We start from the raw sequence: 21,977 nt of genomic DNA on the forward strand, positions 1-21,977 counted from the left end.
CTAGACAACACTAGGCGAATTTAAAAAGCTGCCAGGGTCAGTTGTTGCTCAGACCCGTTTTCAATATTTGCTTAATACACTTTTGGCATTTTCATGGTCAGAACAACTCTTGTATTTCATTCCACCCAGAATCAAGCGATTTTTTGTGCCAAGAAAAGCCAAAGGAACCATAGTGTTAAATGGCAAAAGTTAGAGTTAGAATAGTTATACTAGAATCCTTCAAAAAGTTGGAGTATGAGTTGCAATGCTTTTAGGAAAAATCCAGAAGCACCATTCCTAAGTGTATTTTAAGGATTCAAGAGGACTCGGCCAAGGGATACAGTTATTTGGAATATGGTCCTGGCATTACTGAGACAGAGTTCAAAAACCAATTTCAGTATCATATTCACCCTAATCATTAGGGGAGGATTTATATAGAGGCTAGTAAGGCTGAAGCCTCAGGCTAAATCTTGTTAAAAGGCTTCTAATACGTAATACAATGATAACAATATGCTTTGCATAGTTTTGATCATTTAAAAAATAGAAATACAATGACAATGCTTTCCTTTATTTTCTTTGACACTGTGGGGTATAGCAATAGTTTATTACTGCAGGAATGTATATGCGAATATGTACATATAAATGTATATACCAGTATGTATGTACTTAAAATTTAATGTCTAGGAATCTACAAGCACTGAAAAATCTCACCTGCACACAAATAGCCTCGTCACTTTGGTCACCACAGTCGTTGTCACCATCACACTTGAAGGATGCGGGGATACACAAGCCGTTTGAACACTGGAACTGGTCAGCGTCACATCCTTCCTGTGGGTGGCGACATCACAAGATGTGGTCAGGAACTGGAATTGTTCTCTGATATGTGGTTGTTTGGTCATAGTGAGGGATGTGATCAAGGATGATTTACATGCCAGAACTTTGCTTAGGAAAAACAAGCCCTAAAATCAAGCATGACACGGTAGTGAAGGTATGGGATGTTTGAATAGACATTGCAAGTATTCTAGGTCATCGCATTTCTTTTATTAGTAGGAAATGGACGTCCACACCAAAGATGGTGAACGTGTCCGAGCTCGCCCTGTGCGAATTTTGACACATAGTTTTGAACTCATACACTAGAGCATGTCTATGGTAGGGATCCTGAGAAGCATATAAATGCCATGTCCAAGTTTCAACAATTGGCCCACCCTTTCCATATGGCAAGTGGAACAATGGTACACGTTGACACAAAGGTTTTAGTGAACAGTCAACTGTCGACCATCCTGAATGTCTGCTAACCCAGCGACAGGGAGGCATTTTGGCAGCGGCAAATCTTTTGAGAAGATTTCCCAGGGAATTTATGGAGAGGCATAAAGAAATGATATTCAAGAGTACTTCAAACTGTGTCCAGAAATACTTCACTGTGAATCCAAAAGTCAGCAAGCAGGCCTCAACTCTTGACTGTATCCCTACTACTGCTAGGGTCTGGGGCATGGTGGAAATCGACATCGTCGGCCCAATGCACGAAACTAACCAAGGCAACAAGTATATCGTCACTTTTAATGATCATTTTTTCCAAATGGTCAGATGTTGCTTCAGTCTCAGACAAATGTGCCCTGTCAGTGTCGCAGCTCTCGTACTGTGTTATCTGTTGTCTGGGCTGCATGTATACACAGTACTCAAACAATGATGTGCTCAGTCAATGACTTTCAAAATAAATAATTGAATAACCTCGGCATGCCATCCTTAATCCAGTGGTATAGCAATGGTTTAATACTGGAAGAATGTATATACGAATATGTACATATAAATGTATGTACCAGTATGTATGTACTTAAAATTTAATGACTAAGAATCTACAAGTAACACTGAAAAATCTCACCTGCACACAAATAGCCTCGTCACTTTGGTCACCACAGTCGTTGTCACCATCACACTTGAAGGATGCGGGGATACACACGCCGTTTGCACACTGGAATTGGTCAGCGTCACATCCTTCCTGTGGGTGGCGATATCACAAGATGTGGTCAGGAACTGGAGTTGTTCTCTGATATGTGGTTGTTTGGTCATAGTGAGGGATGTGATCAAGGATGATTTACATGCCAGAACTTCGCTTAGGAAAAACAAGCCCTAAAATCAAGCATGTCACGGTAGTGAAGGTATGGGATGTTTGAATAGACATTGCAAGTATTCTAGGTCATCGCATTTCTTTTATTAGTAGGAAATGGACGTCCACACCGAAGATGGTGAACGTGTCCGAGCTCGCCCTGTGCGAATTTTGACACATAGTTTTGAACTCATACACTAGAGCATGTCTATGGTAGGGATCCTGAAAAGCATATAAATGCCATGTCCAAGTTTCAACAATTGGCCCACCCTTTCAATATGGCAAGTGGAACAATGGTACACGTTGACACAAAGGTTTTGGTGAACAGTCAACTGTTGACCATCCTGAATGTCTGCTAACCCAGCGACAGGAAGGCATTTTGGCAGAGGCAAATCTTTTGAGAAGATTTCCCAGGGAAATTATGGAGAGGTATGAAAACATGATGTTCAGGAGTACTTCAAACTATGTCCTAAATACTTCACTGTGAATCCAAAAGTCAGCAAGCAGGCCTTAACTCTTGAACGTATCCCTATTCCTGCCAGGGTCTGAGGCATGGTGGAAATCGACATCGTCGGCCCAATGCACGAAACTAACCAAGGCAACAAGTATATCGTCACTTTTAATGATCATTTTTTCCAAATGGTCAGATGTTGCTTCAGTCTCAGACAAATGTGTCCTGTCGGTGTTGCAGCTCTCGTACTGTGTTATCTGTTGTCTGGGCTGCATTTATATGCAGTACACAAATAGTGGTGTGCTCACTCAATGACTGTTTCAAAACAGATCATTGGAAAACCTCGGAGTGCCATCCTTGATCCAATGGTCAACGAAAACGAGATCACGAGATACTTAAAGCAGTTCTCGAAATTCATTAGTGACCGAGGGCACGACAGGAGCAAATGATTTAAATTCCAAGTGTCTTGTTTGCCAACCATACCTCAGTCTATGTGTCCACCAAATGTACTCCATTTGAAGTGATGCATGGCCGTCCATTTTTTTCTTTTTTAAAATTTACTGAAGATGAACGAAGGAGGGAAAAAGAAGTTAAATAATAACAATAATCCATACACCAAGTTACAGGTTTCCTCCATTCATAAAAAATCTGTAACAGTTGGACTTGAACTGCTGTTGGTTGAAGTTTAGGGCAAACTATTCTGTGGAAGCGAGTTCCAAAGAGATGCAGTTTGAGGAATCAAAGAATATTATGGGCAGAAGTTCTGCAATATGGCAGTCCAGTCATGAGTGCTGCCAGATGTCTGTGTAACACGGGGGAAAACATAGAGAGGTGGCACAATGGACACAACTTCTTTTGAGCATTTGCCATAAAAGTATCTATAAAGTAATGCAAGGGAGGCAACATTCCTCCTTACTTCTAGGGGAGGTAGTTCATTTGTAATTGCACGGTTATTAATAATTCTTACAGCTTTGTTCAGAATTTTGTCCAGTTGTTTTGGTGCAACCTCTGCACATCCACTCCACAAGGGTGAGCAATGGTCCAGCTGAGAGCGTACATGATTCTTGTAAATTACAGCCTACTGCTCGTCAGTGAAGTGGCTGCAGATTCTATACAGTAATCCAAGTTTCTCTGATGAGGTTTTAGCAAGTGATCTAACATGAAAGGTCCAGTTGAGGGTATTGTTAACCGAGAATTTCAGTATTTTTGGAGACAGGAATAATAGTAACATTGAAGGTAATATAGGAGTCAGGCAATATCTGTCATTTAGCAGACAGTATATATTTGTTTTTTCTAGCATTAAATTAGACATTTTGTCCCCATTCAGTTATTTTATATAAGTCTTGATTTATTGTAGCTGATGTACTGAGTTGCCAGTTAGAGATATTAAACTTAGTGAACGGGTGTTCAAGTGTTAAGAAACTGTAAAGTGCTGAGTCACCTGCAAAGAAGTAAATGGGATTTTGTCTGATAGATATGAAATAATTAACATGAATTAGGCAGGTACACCCACGCACCAAAGTTTCTGTACCCCCTCGGTGCAGGGAAGTGGAAGTCAGGGTTAGAGAGAGGGCAGGCGAACGGACAACCGTGAGTGGTTGTTTGGAACTGAGCTACGAGGCGAATAGTGAGATACCTAATGAAAGTGGATTCGAAACATTTCCATGCTATTCACCTGCAAAACATTAAGCGTTCGTAACATACATAGCATATTCAGTATTATAATATAGACTACAATGTTATCATGGTATCCTGTGAACCTGACCCATCTGTTTCGAATCCTCATGATACAAATAAAGCACCGAGCCATTTGTATATCAGCTGCACCTGGTCATTATCACTGCAGTGATAATGTTTCTGAATGTTATTCCTGGATTGTCTATAGGTCTACTATAGAATGATTGTGACTTTAATGATGATTCCCACAGTAGCTGTGGGGATGGTTATATACAGTATGTTGCAGTTATTTTATATGGACGAAGAATCCTCATAGTGATGGGCAGCGGAGAGCATTCGCCAATAATTTACTATAACCAGATGAAATTAGATGCAAACAACACAAAATATGAGACAACGAAGATATAGCTGTGATATCCTGCTCCGCTTTGTTATCCAGGCCTTAACTGTTACTTCACCTAATATGTGCATTATTTTCCTTCAGTCTCTGCCTCTTTTATTACTTTTACTTCTCGGTATCCTAGTATGGCAAGCCGTCATATTCCTTAGGGGGTTTCTAGTCGTCCGGTCCTATAACGCCTGCTGTATTACATTATTCCTCGCATCATCACTCCCACACAAACAACATTAGCACAAGACTGCTGAATCTGTTATTACCATTATTGGCGCTGCCACTTCTAACCGCCCTTTTTCCATTGTGTCTAATTTCCCTCACAGTACTACTACTGCTACTCCACCATAAATCTGTATAATAATACATGACTGTCCTTATGGCTGTGTATCTGCTAACCATATTGTCCCTGTCCCACCGTCGACAACTCGTCACTTACCCCGCACCGCTACCCCAGTTGCACCCCCCTCTCTTCCACCCACCATGGACTCGACTCCTCCTCCACTCCGACACCACATTACCCCTAACCTCATCCTTGGGCCAACAAGCCTGTTGTTCACCCTTTACCGGTGAATAAGCGTGGTATGCATTAATAATAATAATAAAATAAGGAATTTGGGAGCCGAATGCTAATCGCCAGCCAGAATATGCTTTTCACCAAGTCCAAAATTTAGGCCATCTTTTGATACCATGAAGGTTTTATGTTGATAGTTCAAGCCGTTCATGAGCTATAATGGTGCTAAAGGCAGGCGATAAAAACTAGTTGACCTTTGGCAGTTACTTTGGTGACCTTGACCCTGACTCCGAGTGGCCATTTTCGAACTCGTCCAAGATTTTGGCCATATTTTGGTACGCTGAAGGTTTCATGTTGATAGCTGAAGCCGTTGATGAGATATAATAGGAACACACACACACACACACACACACACACACACACACACACACACACACACACACACACACACACACACACACACACACACACACACACACACACACACACACACACACACACACACAGTAGAGATAAACAAATCAATAGTAATCACCGGTATAGAAAAGGATGAAGTTAAAAACAAGATCACAAGAGACAAAAAGGAGATGGCAAATGTAATGAGCTTACTGAAGGAAGTATCAGAGGAAATCTGTAGTAAAGACATAGATGAACACAAAAGGTTAGGGAAATACGAGAAAAGCAAGACAAGACCTCTAAAGGTGACTTTCCAGAGTGTAAACACTGTGGAAGAGATACTAAAAAATGCAAAGAATCTTAAGGAAAAAGAGGAGTTCAAAAATGTATGGATAAAAGATGCCTAACACAAGAGGAACTGGAATTACTGAAAGAGAAAAGGGAGGAAGCAAAAACAAAAAATGAGGGAAGATCAGAAGAGGAGAAGAAGAAATTTTTTTACAAAGTAATAGGATTGCAGGTACGAAAGTGGTACACAAACAGGATGGAAGAAAAAGGAGGAAGGTAGTAGAACCATGTCATGACAAGTATATAAACAAGATGATAAAGTTGATGTACTCAAATGTGGATGGAATGATATCTAAATTACTAGAGATGAATGATTATGTCAGAGAAAATGAACCACAAATAATACGCCTAACTGAAACAAAATTAATACCAAGGATATCAAATGACATACTAAACTTAGAGGAATACAGTATATGGAGAAGAGACAGATATTTAAAAAAAGGAGGAGGAATTATAATATTAACTAAGAAAAATCTAAAAGTCAAGGAAATAAAACTAGATATACCATCACAAGTAGAACTGATTGCAGTAGAGATCGACACATCTGAAGGTAAAGTAATTGTAGCCAATTTGTACATGCCACCCAGATCAAACACATGGGAAAGAGACGAATATGAGGACCTGGCAGAGAGTACAATTCAGAGTGTAAGATCATTGCTACATAAAATGGAAGAGAAATCGGAAAGAATTATACTAACTGGGGACTTCAATACAAATATAAATTGGAATACTCTAGATATAAATAGCCAAGAAAGCTGTTGGGACCAAAAGCTCCTGGATCTCGTACAAGAGTTTTTCTTAACGCAACATGTGAGGGAAACCACCAGAAAAAGAGGACTTGATGTACCTTCAGTGCCAGATCTAATATTTACAAGGCAAGAAAATGATATTGACAGTTTAATATATCACCCTCCACTCGGCAAAAACGATCATGCAGTACTAAAGTATAACTTCAGGATACCATATGACATAGTAAACAGCAATGATAGTCACAAAAAGAGCCTAAACTATAAAAAGGGAAATTATCAAGACCTAAAGACGTATTTCTTAGAAGTTGATTGGGAAAATGAGCTTAGAGGACAAGATTTAAATGCTGTATATAAAATTTTTTGTGAATTTTATGAAATAGGAGTCCAGAAGTACATCCCACAGCACAAAGAAGCAGATAAGAAAATACAGAAATGGTTCAATACAGAATGTCAAAAATCAAAAGAAAGAAGAGATTTGCTGTGGAATAGATAAAGAAGACACAATAGTGAAAGGGCGTATAATAATTACAAACAGGCAAGAAACGACTATACAAGAATAAGGAGGGAAGCCCAAAAACAGTTTGAGGAGGATATAATAAATAAAAGTAGTGATCAACCAAAGCTGTTTTACAGCTATATCAGAAGCAAAACTAAAGTAAAAGATATAATACAATCCATTACGGACGAGGGAATCACTTATACACAAGAGAAAGATATTTGTGAAGCACTAAATAAGAATTTCCAATTAGTTTTTACAGAAGAAAAAAATTTTGAGAGGGACTATGTGGAATATGCATGTCCACACATACTACCAGACATACAAATAGCAGAAAAAGTAATACAGGAGGAGTTAAGTAGATTAGACAGAGGAAAAGCAAGTGGTCCCGATGAAATTTCATGTTGGGTATTACGAGAATGTGCAAAGGAGTTATGTAAACCATTATTTTTAATTTTCAAGAAATCCTTGAGTCAAGGAAAACTACCTGATATTTGGAAAAAAGCAAATATTGTCCCCTTATTCAAGAAAGGAAATAGACAAAATCCACTCAACTACCGACCAGTATCATTGACCAGTGTTGTATGCAAGGTATTAGAAAAACTTATCAGAAAAGCTTGGGTAAATCATCTAGAAGAACACAGTATGATAACAGAAAGACAGTTTGGTTTCAGAAAAGGAAAAGCATGTGTTACTAATCTGTTGAGCTACTATGACAGAGTAACAAACACAATACAGGAAAGGGAAGGATGGGTGGACAGTATCTATTTAGATTTCAAGAAAGCTTTTGACACAGTACCACACCAAAGACTTTTATAGAAACTGTATCATCAAGGAGGAATTCGAGGCAAATTGTTTTGTTGGATGCAAGTCTTTCTCATAAAAAGAGACATGAGGACAGTACTAAGAGGAAACTACTCATCATGGAAAGAAGTGACTAGTGGAGTACCACAGGATTCAGTGCTGGCACCAATCATGTTTTTAGTGTATATAAATGATATAAACAGTAACACTGGAAATGAGAGCTATCTGAATATGTTTGCAGATGATGCAAAAATACAAAGGAGAATTACTAACACAGACTCTTGTAAAGAGCTACAAGAAGAATTAAATAAACTTCATGAATGGAGTAGTACATGGCAAATGGAATTCAATGTGGACAAGTGTCATGTAATCAAGTTTGGTAAAAGTGGAAAAAGACCTGATTGGGATTATAAGTTAGGAAATAAAACCCTATACACATCAGAAAGAGAGAAAGACCTAGGTGTGATTATCAATAACAGACTATCTCCGGCTGACCGCATCAGCAAGAAGGTACGGGACATGTATACACTGCTTGCAAATATGAGAATAGCATTCAGATACATAAATGAAGACATGCTAAGAAGGATAATAACATCATTCATTAGACCAAACCTGGAATATGCATCAGTAGTCTGGAGTCCACATCTCAAAAAGCACATAGACAAGATTGAAAAAGTTCAAAGGGCCGCTACAAGATGGATACCAAGCTTAAGGGACCTAAGCTACGAAGAAAGACTAAATAAACTGAATCTACCAACACTACAGGAGAGAAGGAAAAGAGGTGACATGATAATGCTATATAAATGCATATCAGGAAAGGAGAAAATAGACATAAATGATTACTTAACATATGGAGAAGCATCAGCAAGAGGACATTGCAAAAAATTGCATAAGAAGAGAGGTGATAAAGACGTAAGGAAATTCAGTTTCCCAAACAGAGCAATTGATCAATGGAATGCACTACCGAATGAAATAGTGTGTGCCAAAACAATTCACAAATTTAAGGATATGTACGATAAATATGGTTTAAGACACGGGACAGTACGAGCTTGACTCATTCCTGTAAAGATACAATTAGGTAAGAACAATTAGGTAAGAACACACACACACACACACACACACACACACACACACACACACACACACACACACACACACACACACACACACACACACACACACGCACGCACGCACGCACGCACACACACACACACACACACACACACACACACACACACACACACACACACACACACACACACACACAGAAGCAGACAAAAACATTATCGCTCCGCCTTCTAAAGGTGGGGAATAATAAAATAATACTAATAACAACAAGAACATAGATGTGTACTATAGTGTTCCTAATATTACACTTAAAAACTGTAGACCCAAACGTGCCTATATTACGGAGCACTGATATATTAACCACAGAACCGACCACACACCGTTCTTATCATTACCCCTGGACCTTCCCTATAACACTTCACCATGGTAATACATCCCATTGTAGTCCTTTGTGGGGTCACTACACGTTAGGGAAAAAATAACAGTGCACAACATGCCTACGACCCACTAATACACGCATGTGACGTTTCAAAAACATTTATCAAGTTAGCGGATAAACAAACATACGACTGGACATAGACTGAGGCCGAATGTCTCGCATCAGTATGTGACGACCTGGCAAAACTCTTATCATCCTGCTTTGCAGGTGTCGTCATAGTTATATGAATTATCATCATCATCATCACATGTTATTAGGCACGGCACAGAGGAGGACAAACACTGTAATAGCATGTGTCGGCACAATGCAGAATGTTTCCCATGACAGAAGGTTAAGCTGCTGTCAAACATTAATGTAGTATTACTATAACTCTAACATTACAGCTTATTATGGCACTGGTTGTTTTCATATGTCACAGCTGTTTTCACGTGTTTTATCAGGGAGATTATGGTGTTTGCCCTCCTCTGTATCATGCATATTAAAATGTGAATACTACTACTACTACTACTACTACTACTATTGTTGTTTTTTCTATTATTATCATTATTATTATTATTATAACAATGATGACATTTGCAAAGCAGGATGGTAACAGTTTTATCAGGTTGTTATATACCGATGCGAGACTTTCGGTCTCAGTTTGTCTATATCCAGTCGTTCGTTTGTTTGTCCGCTAACTTCTCCTAGGCTTTTTGATGGATGTCTTTGAAACGTCACATGCGTATATTAGTGGGTCGTAGGCATGTTGTGCACTGTTATTTTTTCCCTAACGTGTAGTGGCCCCACAAAGGACTACAATGGGATGTATTACCATGGTGAAGTGTTATAGGGAAGGTCCAGGGGTAATGATAAGAACGGTCTGTGGTCGGTTCTGTGGTTAATATATCAGTGCTCCGTAATATAGGCACGTTTGGGTCTACAGTTTTTAAGTGTAATATTAGGAACACTACAGTACACATCTATGTTCTTGTTGTTATTAGTACTATTTTATTATTCCCCACCTTTAGAAGGCAGAGCGATAATGTTTTTGCCTGCTTCTGTGTGTGTGTGTGTGTGTGTGTGTGTGTGTGTGTGTGTGTGTGTGTGTGTGTGTGTGTGTGTTCCTATTATATCTCATCAACGGCTTGAGCTATCAACATGAAACCTTCAGCGTACCAAAATATGGCCAAAATCTTGGACGACTTCGAAAATGTGTGTGTGTGTGTGTGTGTGTGTGTGTGTGTGTGTGTGTGTGTGTGTGTGTGTGTTCCTATTATATCTCATCAACGGCTTCAGCTATCAACATGAAACCTTCAGCGTATCAAAATATGGCCAAAATCTTGGACGACTTCGAAAACGGCCACTCGTAGTCAGGGTCAAGGTCACGAAAGTAACTGCCAAAGGTCAACTAGTTTTTATCGCCTGCCTTTTGCACCATTATAGCTCATGAACGGCTTGAACTATCAACATAAAACCTTCATGGTATCAAAAGATGGCCTAAATTTTGGACTTGGTAAAAAGCATATTCTGGCTGGCGATTAGCATTCGGCTCCCAAATTCCTTATTTTATTATTATTATTATTAATGCATACCACGCATATTCACCAGTAAAGGGTGAACAACAGGCTTGTTGGCCCAAGGATGAGGTTAGGGGTAATGTGGTATCGGAGTGGAGGAGGAGTCGAGTCCATGGTGGGTGGAAGAGAGGGGGGTGCAACTGGAGTAGCGGTGCGGGGTAAGTGACGAGTTGTCGACGGTGGGACAGGGACAATATGGTTAGCAGATACAATATGGTTAGCAGATTGTTGGTGGAGAAGAGAGAGAAACTGAAGAGATGGAAGGAGCACTTTGAGGATTTGTTGAATGTGGAGAGTGAGAACAGTGCGAGTATAAGTGGTTGGGGAATGGCTGGGAGAAGAAGAGATGAGAGGAGGGAGGAAGAGATCAGTAGGGCGGAGGTCGTGGAAGCGATGAAGAATATTAAGTTGGGAAAGGCCCTAGGAATTGATGGAGTGTGTGGTGAAATGCTTAGGTATGGGGGTGAGATTGTTGTGGAGTGGATATGGAAGTTGTGTAGATTGGCTTGGGAAGAGGGAAGGGTTCCAGAGGACTGGAAATCAGGTATAATTGTTCCTTTATACAAAGGAAAAGGAGAGAGAGAAGTATGTGGTAACCATAGGGGTATTTGCCTACTTAGTGTGACTGGTAAAATATATGGTAGAATACTCATTGATAGGGTTAGGCATATGACAGAGGAGCTAGTTGGAGAAGAACAAGGGGGATTTAGGAAGGGAAAAGGGTTTGTAGATCAGATATTTGTTCTAAGATGTTTAGTGGAGAAGTATCTAGAGAAGGGAAGGAAAGTGTATGCTGCCTTCATGGACTTGGAGAAAGCTTATGACAGAATAGATAGGCAAGGTATGTGGAAGGTATTAAGAATATATGGAGTGGAGGGGAAATTGTTGAGTGCTGTGAAGAGTATGTACGAGGGAGCTAGGGCTACGGTGCGAATGGATGGTGAGCTGAGTGAGTTCTTTGATCTCAAGGTGGGACTGAAACAGGGTTGTGTGATGTCTCCATGGCTGTTTAATATATACATGGATGGGGTTGTAAAGGAGGTGCAGGGTAGGGCAGTGGATGTGGGGGTGGCTCTAATGAATGAGGGTGAGATTTGGAAGCTTCCGGTGTTGCTGTTTGCTGATGATACAGTTCTGTTGAGTGAAGATGAATGGGAGTTGCAAGGTTTGGTGAATGAATTTGGGACAGTGTGTAGGAGGAGGAATCTGAAAGTTAATGTAAACAAAAGTAAAGTTATGGTGTTTGAGAGGAATGAAGTCACAGAGTGTGCAGTGAGGTTGGATGGTGAGGATATGGAGAATGTGAGTGCATTCAAGTACTTGGGTAGTGTGATGAGTAAGGATGGAACTTTGGGGGATGAAGTGCGTGAAAGGGTACAGCAGGGAAGGAAGGTTGTTGGTACACTGAGAGCAGTGATGAGAAATAGGGAGGTGAGTATGGAAGTTAAGAAGTCACTGCATGATAGTATTGTGATCCCTACCCTGACGTATGGAAGCGAGGCATGGACCTTACAAGAGGGGAACAAGTCAAGAGTGAGAGCTGTGGAAATGAGTTACTTGAGAGAAGCATGTGGAGTGACGTGGAGGGACAGGTTGACGAATGAAGAAGTGAAGGAACGCTGTGGGGTGGATGTGGATGTGGTTGAGAAGATTAGGAGAAATACACTGAGGTGGTTTGGACATGTGGAGAGAATGGAGAATGAAAGACTGACTAAGAGAGTGTATGTGGGTGAGGTGGGAGGAGGGAGAGGGAGAGGTAGACCAAGGATGAGGTGGAGGGATGGAGTTGAGAGGTATATGAGGGAGGAGGGGGTGAGTTGGGGGGAGGGTAGTCAAATGGTGGGTGACAGAGCGACTTGGAGGCGTTTTGTCTGCGGCCACCCTTTGCGGGATTAGGGCGTCGGGCTATAGATAGATAGATAGATAGATACACAGCCATAAGGACAGTCATGTATTATTATACAGATTTATGGTGGAGTAGCAGTAGTAGTATTGTGAGGGAAATTAGACACAATGGAAAAAGGGCGGTTAGAAGTGGCAGCGCCAATAATGGTAATAACAGATTCAGCAGTCTTGTGCTAATGTTGTTTGTGTGGGAGTGATGATGCGAGGAATAATGTAATACAGCAGGCGTTATAGGACCGGACGACTAGAAACCCCCTAAGGAATATGACGGCTTGCCGTACTAGGATACCGAGAAGTAAAGGTAATAAAAGAGGCAGAGACTGAAGGAAAATAATGCACATATTAGGTGAAGTAACAGTTAAGGCCTGGATAACAAGGCGGAGCAGGATATCACAGCTATATCTTCGTTGTCTCATATTTTGTGTTGTTTGCATCTAATTTCATCTGGTTATAGTAAATTATTGGCGAATGCTCTCCGCTGCCCATCACTATGAGGATTCTTCGTCCATATAAAATAACTGCAACATACTGTATATAACCATCCCACAGCTATTGTGGGAATCATCATTAAATTCACAATCATTCTATAGTAGACCTATAGACAATCCAGGAATAACATTCATAAACATTATCACTGCAGTGATAATGACCAGGTGCAGCTGATATACAAATGGCTCGGTGCTTTATTTGTATCATGAGGATTCGAAACAGATGGGTTAGGTTCACAGGATACCATGATAACATAGTAGTCTATATTATAATACTGAATATGCTATGTATGTTACGAACGCATAATGTTTTGCAGGTGAATAGCATGGAAATGTTTCGAATCCACTTTCATTAGGTATCTCACTATTCGCCTCGTAGCTCAGTTCCAACCTACCACTCACGGTTGTCCGTTCGCCTGCCCTCTCTCTAACCCTGACTTCCACTTACCTTCCACCGAGGGGGTACAGAAACTTTGGTGCGTGGATGTACCAGGACTGATCGTTGTGGCACACCAGCATTAACTGAGTGGATGTTGGAGTATACATCATCTAATTTTACTCCTTTCAATCGCTGAAATATGAGGAAATCAGTGAAACAAAAGATGATAGGCCATAGCAAGGGTGTTTGGATAGTTACGACAGTAGGTTACAGTGCCACACTCTGTCAAAAGCATTAGAAATATCAAGGACTACTGCATGGGTTTCTCTATGCTGGTCAGTTGAAGGATGGATGGTATGAGTCAAGAGACTGGTTATATCAACAGTGGATAAACTTCCTTATAACTGAAATCTTCCCAGTACACTATCAAGACAGAACCAAACTCTCTTTATGGGGAAAGACAACTCCATATGAAAGGACATCCGCTCAAAGATGTTTTCCATTATCGCCAAAGCACAAGCTCGTCAGAAAGAACACTATGACCGTCAACATGACAACCCCAAGGAAATTACAACTGGATTCACAGTCTACATAAAGAAAACAGTAGATGTGTTCATGCCATGAGTTCTACGATGGAAGCTCTGTGGACTTGTCCGTATACTGTCACCGAGACTCTCAGAAAAGAAAATGTGCCCTAAGAGTTTCAAACAGACAGAGGTTTTGTCCAACATGTACCACTCAGCCACCTTACAATCTACTGCACTTGTTGCTGCTTAACCCTTAAAGGATCACATACAACATATCAAGAGGCGATGGATCCACAGACTCAATATACTCAGAGCAATTGCGAGGACAAACTTTATATATATATATATATATATATATATATATATATATATATATATATATATATATATATATATATATATATATATATATATACTTTTCAAGCTGTATATCAGATCAATGAAGCCCTATGCCGCCCCTGCATGGGCCTTTATCCTATCTAATACACACCACAAAAAAAGCCCGTGCAAACCATACAGAACTATTGTACGCATCATCACCGGCAATGTCATAACCACTCCCACAGCTCACACTCAGAAACCAAAACCTTCCTGTTCGAGAATATCTTGATATGAAAGGCACACAGTTCCATGCAGGAGCCTACTGTATATCCGCACAGAACTTCCCTGTCATTACGTGATAAAGTCACACAGGAAACTTTGGCACATAAAACAATCACCACACAACCATTACCAAATGATCTACAACAAAATCGTACCACTAGACATTCACATATTAGCAATAAATATACACCTACATATTGATTTCACACGCAGGGAAATACAACACCTCGATCAGAGAACTATGTTACAAGCCCTGCCCCTGGCATCCATCCACGGGAGAAATCCTTGAATAGAAATAATCGTGTTCACCTACCCGAGCTTAGATCGGGACATCACCCAGCTCTCCCCAGTTACCAACTTGAATTCACTTTTTTTTTTTTTTAATGCAATGAAGAAGGAATCAAAGACCGAGAAAAAATATAGACAACAGCCAGATTCAACATCTGTTCATTCCGAGATGCCTGGGCACTTTATGAAGACTGGAGGTCATAGGCAGTAGCAATACATACAGAGAAAGGAAGTTGGTCTGTTGCTTAAGTGAAGGACTGAGAGTAAGGGTTAATTCTTGCATCAGAGAACTGGATAAGAAAGAAATTACATCTTGCCCCAAAACGGGTGCTACTCTCCCTATGTAGTGGTGGAGGGATGCAAGCAGACAGTTTAGAGTAGTGACAACTGAAGTAGCAATAGAAAAGACATAAAAATGCAACAGTGCAGCGAAGAGACAAGGGTTGAAGGGAGCCAGCAGGAGAAGGAGAGTTACTGAGGAGAAAAGTTTTTGACTCCTCCTTGCTGAGAAGAGCTATAGGAGGGGAACCTCTACACAAGATAGTCCTACTCTACATAGAAGCGAATAAAATTCCTGTGTAAAGCCAACAACCGTTAGGAGGTGAAGAAGGCAAGGAGACAGCCTAGTAAGTCTCCTGGAGACAAATTTTACAAGAGAGGTAAAATGACCTTTCCAAGAAAATTCCCAAGAGAATGAAGCCCCAAGTTTGTTCAAAGATAATCCAGGATTGAACTGAATATTGTTAAAATTAGGAGGTACTCCTGTGGAAGATTCTGATAGATCAAAAGATGTAAGAACTGAGTTTTTGACGCATTAAAATAACCAGGCTACCCATATCCCAATCAGAGATATGAACCAGGCCAGGTACATTAGGTGTGCCATAGCCTCATCCCATATTTGCTGGAGTGACTGCTCAGATGGACGCCATGAAAATCGAACTGAAAGGTGAAAGGTGGAGCCATCAGCATATCAGTGGTTTGGGTTTGATGTACAGTTTAGAAGGTCATTGATGAACAGAAAGAAAAGACAGTACTATGAGAGAACCGTGAGGAACACCACTATAGATAGCTCTAGGAGAAGAACAGTGGCCGTCTACAACAGCACTTATAGAACGACCAGAGAGGAAGCTAAACATGACAACACAAATAAATGGATACAAATCACAAGAGGAAAATTTTAAAAATTAAAGGGTTATGCCTGACTCGACTGAACGCATTTAAGATGACAACTGCACTGGTAAAATTTTCGTCAAATTCCCTAAGTTTGGATGACTAAAAGTCTGAAAAAAAGGTGAAAAGATCGGCAGAACTTATACTGCTGATCAATCCAAGGCTGTGATAGGAAAGGATTTTAAAATATTTTGTTTGTTAAGAATAGTTTCTGAAACTTCAGAAAGACAGGATTATTTAAAGCACCTACACATTAGTTAGAGGGCTGGGAATGGTCACCCTGCTTTGGGGCAGGCTGAATGAAAGGAAACTCCTACCAAGAAGGAATAGTACAAGTCAAAAAATAAAGATTAAAGAGTTTACCTGGGCAAGATGTAAGCACAGAAGCACAATTTTGGAGGAGAAATGGAGGAACCCCATCAGACCCAGATTCCTTATAGGCATTGAGGCCAGTGAAGGCGAACAGTACATCAGTTGCATAAATATTAACGTTAGTCATGAGGAAGTGGGGGGCTGTGATGGACGAACAGCACTAGAGTTGTCTAAGGTGAATCAGAGGAGTAGTCTGAGCAAAGAGCTCAACATTTTCATCATCACCATCATTATCATCCGGACCTCGTTTCCCACCCAAGGGCAGGGTGAGGAGTAGCAATGACCAGACAGCACAAACTTGCTCAGTGCAATAGGCCACGCTTCCATTCACTCATCATTCAAGCCCCCAGAATCCTGGCTCTACCGGACATTCACCACATTCTGCAGCTTCACACAAACGTATCCAGTTGAGTCAATCCGGACGCTGCCATGCTCACAAGGGGTGCCAAAATCCTTGATCATGCACTTCTCCTCACAACATTCATCCAGCCAGCTCGTTCTCTTGTCAGTTCCCTAGCCTCGCCGACTTCCAAACCTCTCTTCTTCAAACATTCATCCACCATATCTCTCCACCCTCTCCTTGGCCTACCTCGCCTCCTCCCTGCTTCAAATTCACTCAGGTATACCTTTTTCACCACTCTATTGTTATCCATTCTTTCCACATGACCATACCACCTGAGGACACTCTCTTCGATTCTAGTGTCCACCGACTTCCTCACTCCACACCTTTCACGAATCATATTATTTCGTATCCTATCCACTCTGTACTCCACATACATTCCTCAGCACTGCTCTCACTCTTGACTTTTCATTTTCATGCCACACCATAGTCTCACACCCATATTTTAACCCGCCCCGTCCCGACCACTTTTTCACCACTGGTATCCCCCAATCCCGACCATTTTTGGACCCAAATTTTTTTTGCTAAAACTTTCGCTTTTGGTCAGAAACAATGGTCAGTCACGAAGAAATTGTTCCCCGGGGTCCATAAGTGCCCTAAACAGGTATACCTTGGTCACACCTGGTACTGTGTTCTCTGTAGGTGGTCTGAGCCTCTAACGTTTTCTATGGTATTATAAGTCTGGGAAACCAATGAAAGTAAGTAGATATGTATTTATTACAAACATAAAAACATGTGATAAAAGAGTAAATTGGATTTTATACAAAAATAGAGCTGAAATAAGCATTGTACCATCGTGCGAAATGAGCAAAATCGGGCAGACTGGTCACGATGAATCGTTAACATTCCTGAATCATGATACATATCATTTTTTCTACTTACATAATACATCTACAATAACATTATAACATTTTACATTTTATTGAACTTTTTTTACGTATTCACAGGCCTTTCGATAACATTTAGCGTAATGTTAGCGCTTATTTACGTAGTGAGTGAACTCGCTGTGACTGTTGTTTCAACTCGTATTGTGTTTTTTCTACTTACATAATACTTTCCTAATAACATTATACACTTTTCAACTTTAGAGAACTGTTTTGAGATAGTTTCAGGCCTTGTGTAAATATTTAGCGTAATAATAGCGCATAATAACACAGACGGTGAAGTCGCTGTGACTACTATTTCAACTTACAACCTATTTTTGTACTTATATAATAATTCTCCACTAACATTGCACATGTTTACACTTGATATAATTGATATCACATAATTTCAGACCTTACAATTCTACTGAGCGTCATATTATCGCGTACTTACACAATGAGTGTTATCGCGATATCTTTTGTTTCATCTTACACTAGTATTCAACTTATAAATTACCTTACTACTAACATTACAACCTTTTCCACTTTATATAATTCCTATCACATACTTACTGACCAGAATGTTCTACTGAGCGTAATATTTTCGCAGATTTACACAGTGGGTGTACTCGTGACATCAATTATTACAACTTACACTATTTTTCAACTTATACGTTTTATTCATGCTAACATTACACCCGTTTCCACTTTATATTCTTGCTATCACATATTTACTGACCAGAGTGTTATACTGAGCGTCATATTTTCGCAGATTTACACAGTGGGTGTAGTTTTGATATCACTTCTTTCAACTTACACTATTTCTCAACTTATACATTACTTTCCTGAAAACATTACACCCGTTTCAACTTTATATATGACTTAGCACCTACTGACTGGCCTTACCATTATAATGAGCGTCATATCGCCATGCCACACAGTTTCAGTAGTGTAGGAAGTTATGGTACTCTTTGAAACATGGCTGAAGGCACAACGCAACATTGCACTCGACACACTCGTACCTTGTGTCTTTTCTCTGAGTGGATGGTCTGACTGTCGAGTGTTTGCATACATGGCAGCGGCGCTGGGGTTTACGACGGTTTGGGTCGGAAGGGATTGTGCTAGGATAGTGGCGTCCTGCGAGGCGTAGGGGAGTCTGGGCAGCCATGGGGGTGCGGGTGCGGTGTGTGGGTCTGTCCTGGGCATGCTTGGCGATTATTTCACGTGCCAGCTCCCTCACAAACCCCTCAAAGGTCTCGGATACTCCGGTGGTCATGGCGTGCAGGTAGTGTGCGATCAGGACCGTGATGTCGAGCAAGTGGAAAAAGAGTTTCTTGTACCACTTCATCGTGGTCCTGGCACAGTCAACACTGGAAATCATCGAGTCTGACTGATCCACTTGCCTCATGTTCAGATTATAGTCCAGTACAGACTCGGGTTTCCAGACGTTGCGCCTCCTCTCGCTACGGTGATCCACGGAGTCTGTGCGGTGCATCAGGGGGCTGTGAACAGTTGATAGGAGGCAAACTTCCCTGTTGTGGTTCCACAGGGTGGCAAGGATGTTATTGGCCTGGAAAAAAACCACCTCGTTCTTGTCAAGTTTCCTCCCTATCTTGACCATATGGGAACGGTTTCTCTTGACTGTACCACAGACTCCGGTGTCGTGTTGGTGGAGGAACCTAGCGAGAACAGGGCTAGTGTACCAGTTGTCCAGGTACAACACATGACCACGATGAAGGTACTCCTCTATCATTGTCTTCACCACGGCCCCAGAGAGTCCTATACTACGATCTTCTGTTATATCTGTCTGTGGGCCCGTGTACAAGACTATGTCTTGCACATAACCAGTCTTACAGTCACACATAACAAAGATCTTGAACCCGAAACGGTGTCTCTTGCTGGGTATGTACTGCCGAAAGGAAATATTGCCTCTCCACAACACAAGACTCTCGTCTATGACGAGGTCTCTGTAAGGATAAAATGAGGAGCGGAACATTTCCCGTAAATGATCAAATACCAGCCTAATTCTCCTCATTTTATCTGTGTTATTTGCATTGGCTGGATCTTCTGCATCAAAAAAGTGGAGGCGGCCGAGAATATGCTGAAATCTGTTACGACTCATCACCTTTCCAAAGAAAGGTGTGAGGATCATTGGGTCAGTTGTCCAGTAGGCAGGAATTTGGTTTTTCCTTACCACACCCATCAAGAGAACCAGGGCAAAAAATAAGAACATCTCTGAAATTGTAACGGGACAGTCATATTGTTGGGAATGCCTGCTCGTGGTTCCCAAATGTTCACTTTCACGGCGCTGTGTTCGTGAAAATATATTGGTCTGTTCCACTATGCGCCCCACAAACGCCTCCCCAAAGAACAAGTGGAAAAAATCCACCCTAGACGAACCCGCATGCACACCTTGAGCCGTGCAACCAGACCGCCACTCCTCAGTGAAAGGGTGAATGATGGGAGTAAAATTACTCCCATCTTCCCAGTTCCACGAGACACCACCGTCTCCAGCCACGTCCCCATCGTCCCCTTCGTCAGGGTGGAGAGGTGAGGGTGGTGGGGGAGGTTGGGGAGGTGGAGAGCGGCGCCTCTCGTCACTCGCACTTCTCTTCCCTCTCCCTTTTCCTTTACCCTTTCCCTTCCCTTTCCTTCCTTTCCCCACATCCTGGGGCTGTGGGGAGGAAGTTTGGGAATATTGTGGGGCAAAAGACGTGCTGGGGAGTGGCTCCACCTCCTCTCCACGTGCTCGTGCTGCCTCCCTCACACCACTTTCCCCTTCACCCCGCACTCCCGCCACACCACTTTCCCTTTCACCCCGCGCTTCCGCCACACCACTTTCCCTTTCACCCAGCACTCCCACCACACCACTTTCCACTTCCCCAGACAAAAGACTTGCACCATACCTGATATGTCTTCTCGCCCCACCTTCTGATCCTCGGGGTGATATTTTTTCTTTACCCAACCACGAGGCGATATCACGTCCTAAGCCGCCGTCATCCTCATCATCCTCATCAGATTCGGGATGGAGAGATAGCTGTGCACGTGGTTGGGGAGCAGGCTGGCCTTCCCTTGCCTTACGGTATGTCACATACCGCTTTTTCCGGGGCGAAGGGACCTCTTCATCACTGCTTGTTATTTCTTCCTCTGGCTGGACGTAATCGTGATCCACCACATCATCGTCAAGTGGAGAATCACTATCTCCAGTGAAGGCTTCCAGGGCGGATGCAATTTCGTCATCTGAGAGACCTTTCCGCGCTATGTCTGACCTGGGTCACTGCTAACAGGTGAGTGACCGAGACAAGGGCAAGCGCGGGTCCCGCTGGGTCTGGGACGCTGCCCGCCTGGCGGCAGGTAGGGGAGGCTTGGGTATGTGGGCGAATCGAAAATCTCGCGCGAATTTTGAAAATTGTGGAAATTATGAACCTTGCAATTGCAGGACGTTGAAGTACGTCAACGGGATTGGCAGTGACAAAACGTGAGGACGTGGAAATACGTCGACGGGACGCTGCGGGTTAAAGTTGGAACTAACACTCCCTCATGTAAGCCTCGTGCAGCTGCAACACTCAAGCCTTTATTTCTTATCAAGGCCTTCATTGCACCAGCTACTTTTCTCCTTGTGTCATTCTACTTTCAACTTCTTTTGCACATTTTCCTCTCTTTTCTATCACTGTACCCAAGTATTTGAACTCTCTCACCAATTCCAGTCTCTCTCCATTCACTGTGACATCACACTGGGAGTCACCTTCTCTCTCAATAACCATCACTTTACTCTTCTCTGCATTTACTCTCAATGCACGATGCTCACAGACATCAGCAAAACTCTGCACTAGCCTACCGAGTTCTTGTCCGGTACTTGCAAGCAGTACTGCATCATCAGCATACAGCAGATGTGAGATTCCATCCATCACCATTCATTACCAATGCCATCCTTCTCTCCATTGCTCGTGTTTTTACTTCTCTCATCACCTTCATCCATATATATATTGAACAACCATGGGGACATCACA

The 21,977-nt window shown here is 41.7% G+C and overlaps 1 protein-coding gene across 1 annotated transcript in view; it reads right to left on the bottom strand.

Annotated features, from left to right (window-relative positions):
• The window catches only part of LOC145413684 (uncharacterized), a 106,061-nt gene that overhangs the window by 69,424 nt on the left and 14,660 nt on the right, over nt 1–21,977 (bottom strand). The window contains exons 4-6 of the mRNA XM_080283339.1: nt 1,859–1,975; nt 1,511–1,636; nt 691–807 (exon numbers count right to left, since the gene is read on the bottom strand). Coding sequence (XP_080139465.1) covers nt 691–807; nt 1,511–1,636; nt 1,859–1,975 — 360 coding nt within the window. The remainder of the gene's footprint in view (nt 1–690; nt 808–1,510; nt 1,637–1,858; nt 1,976–21,977) is intronic.

This window comes from Coenobita brevimanus, chromosome 97 (assembly GCF_032717465.1).
Source record: "Coenobita brevimanus isolate Jiangsu-jjx chromosome 97, ASM3271746v2, whole genome shotgun sequence".
Classification (NCBI taxonomy): Eukaryota; Metazoa; Arthropoda; class Malacostraca; order Decapoda; family Coenobitidae; genus Coenobita; species Coenobita brevimanus.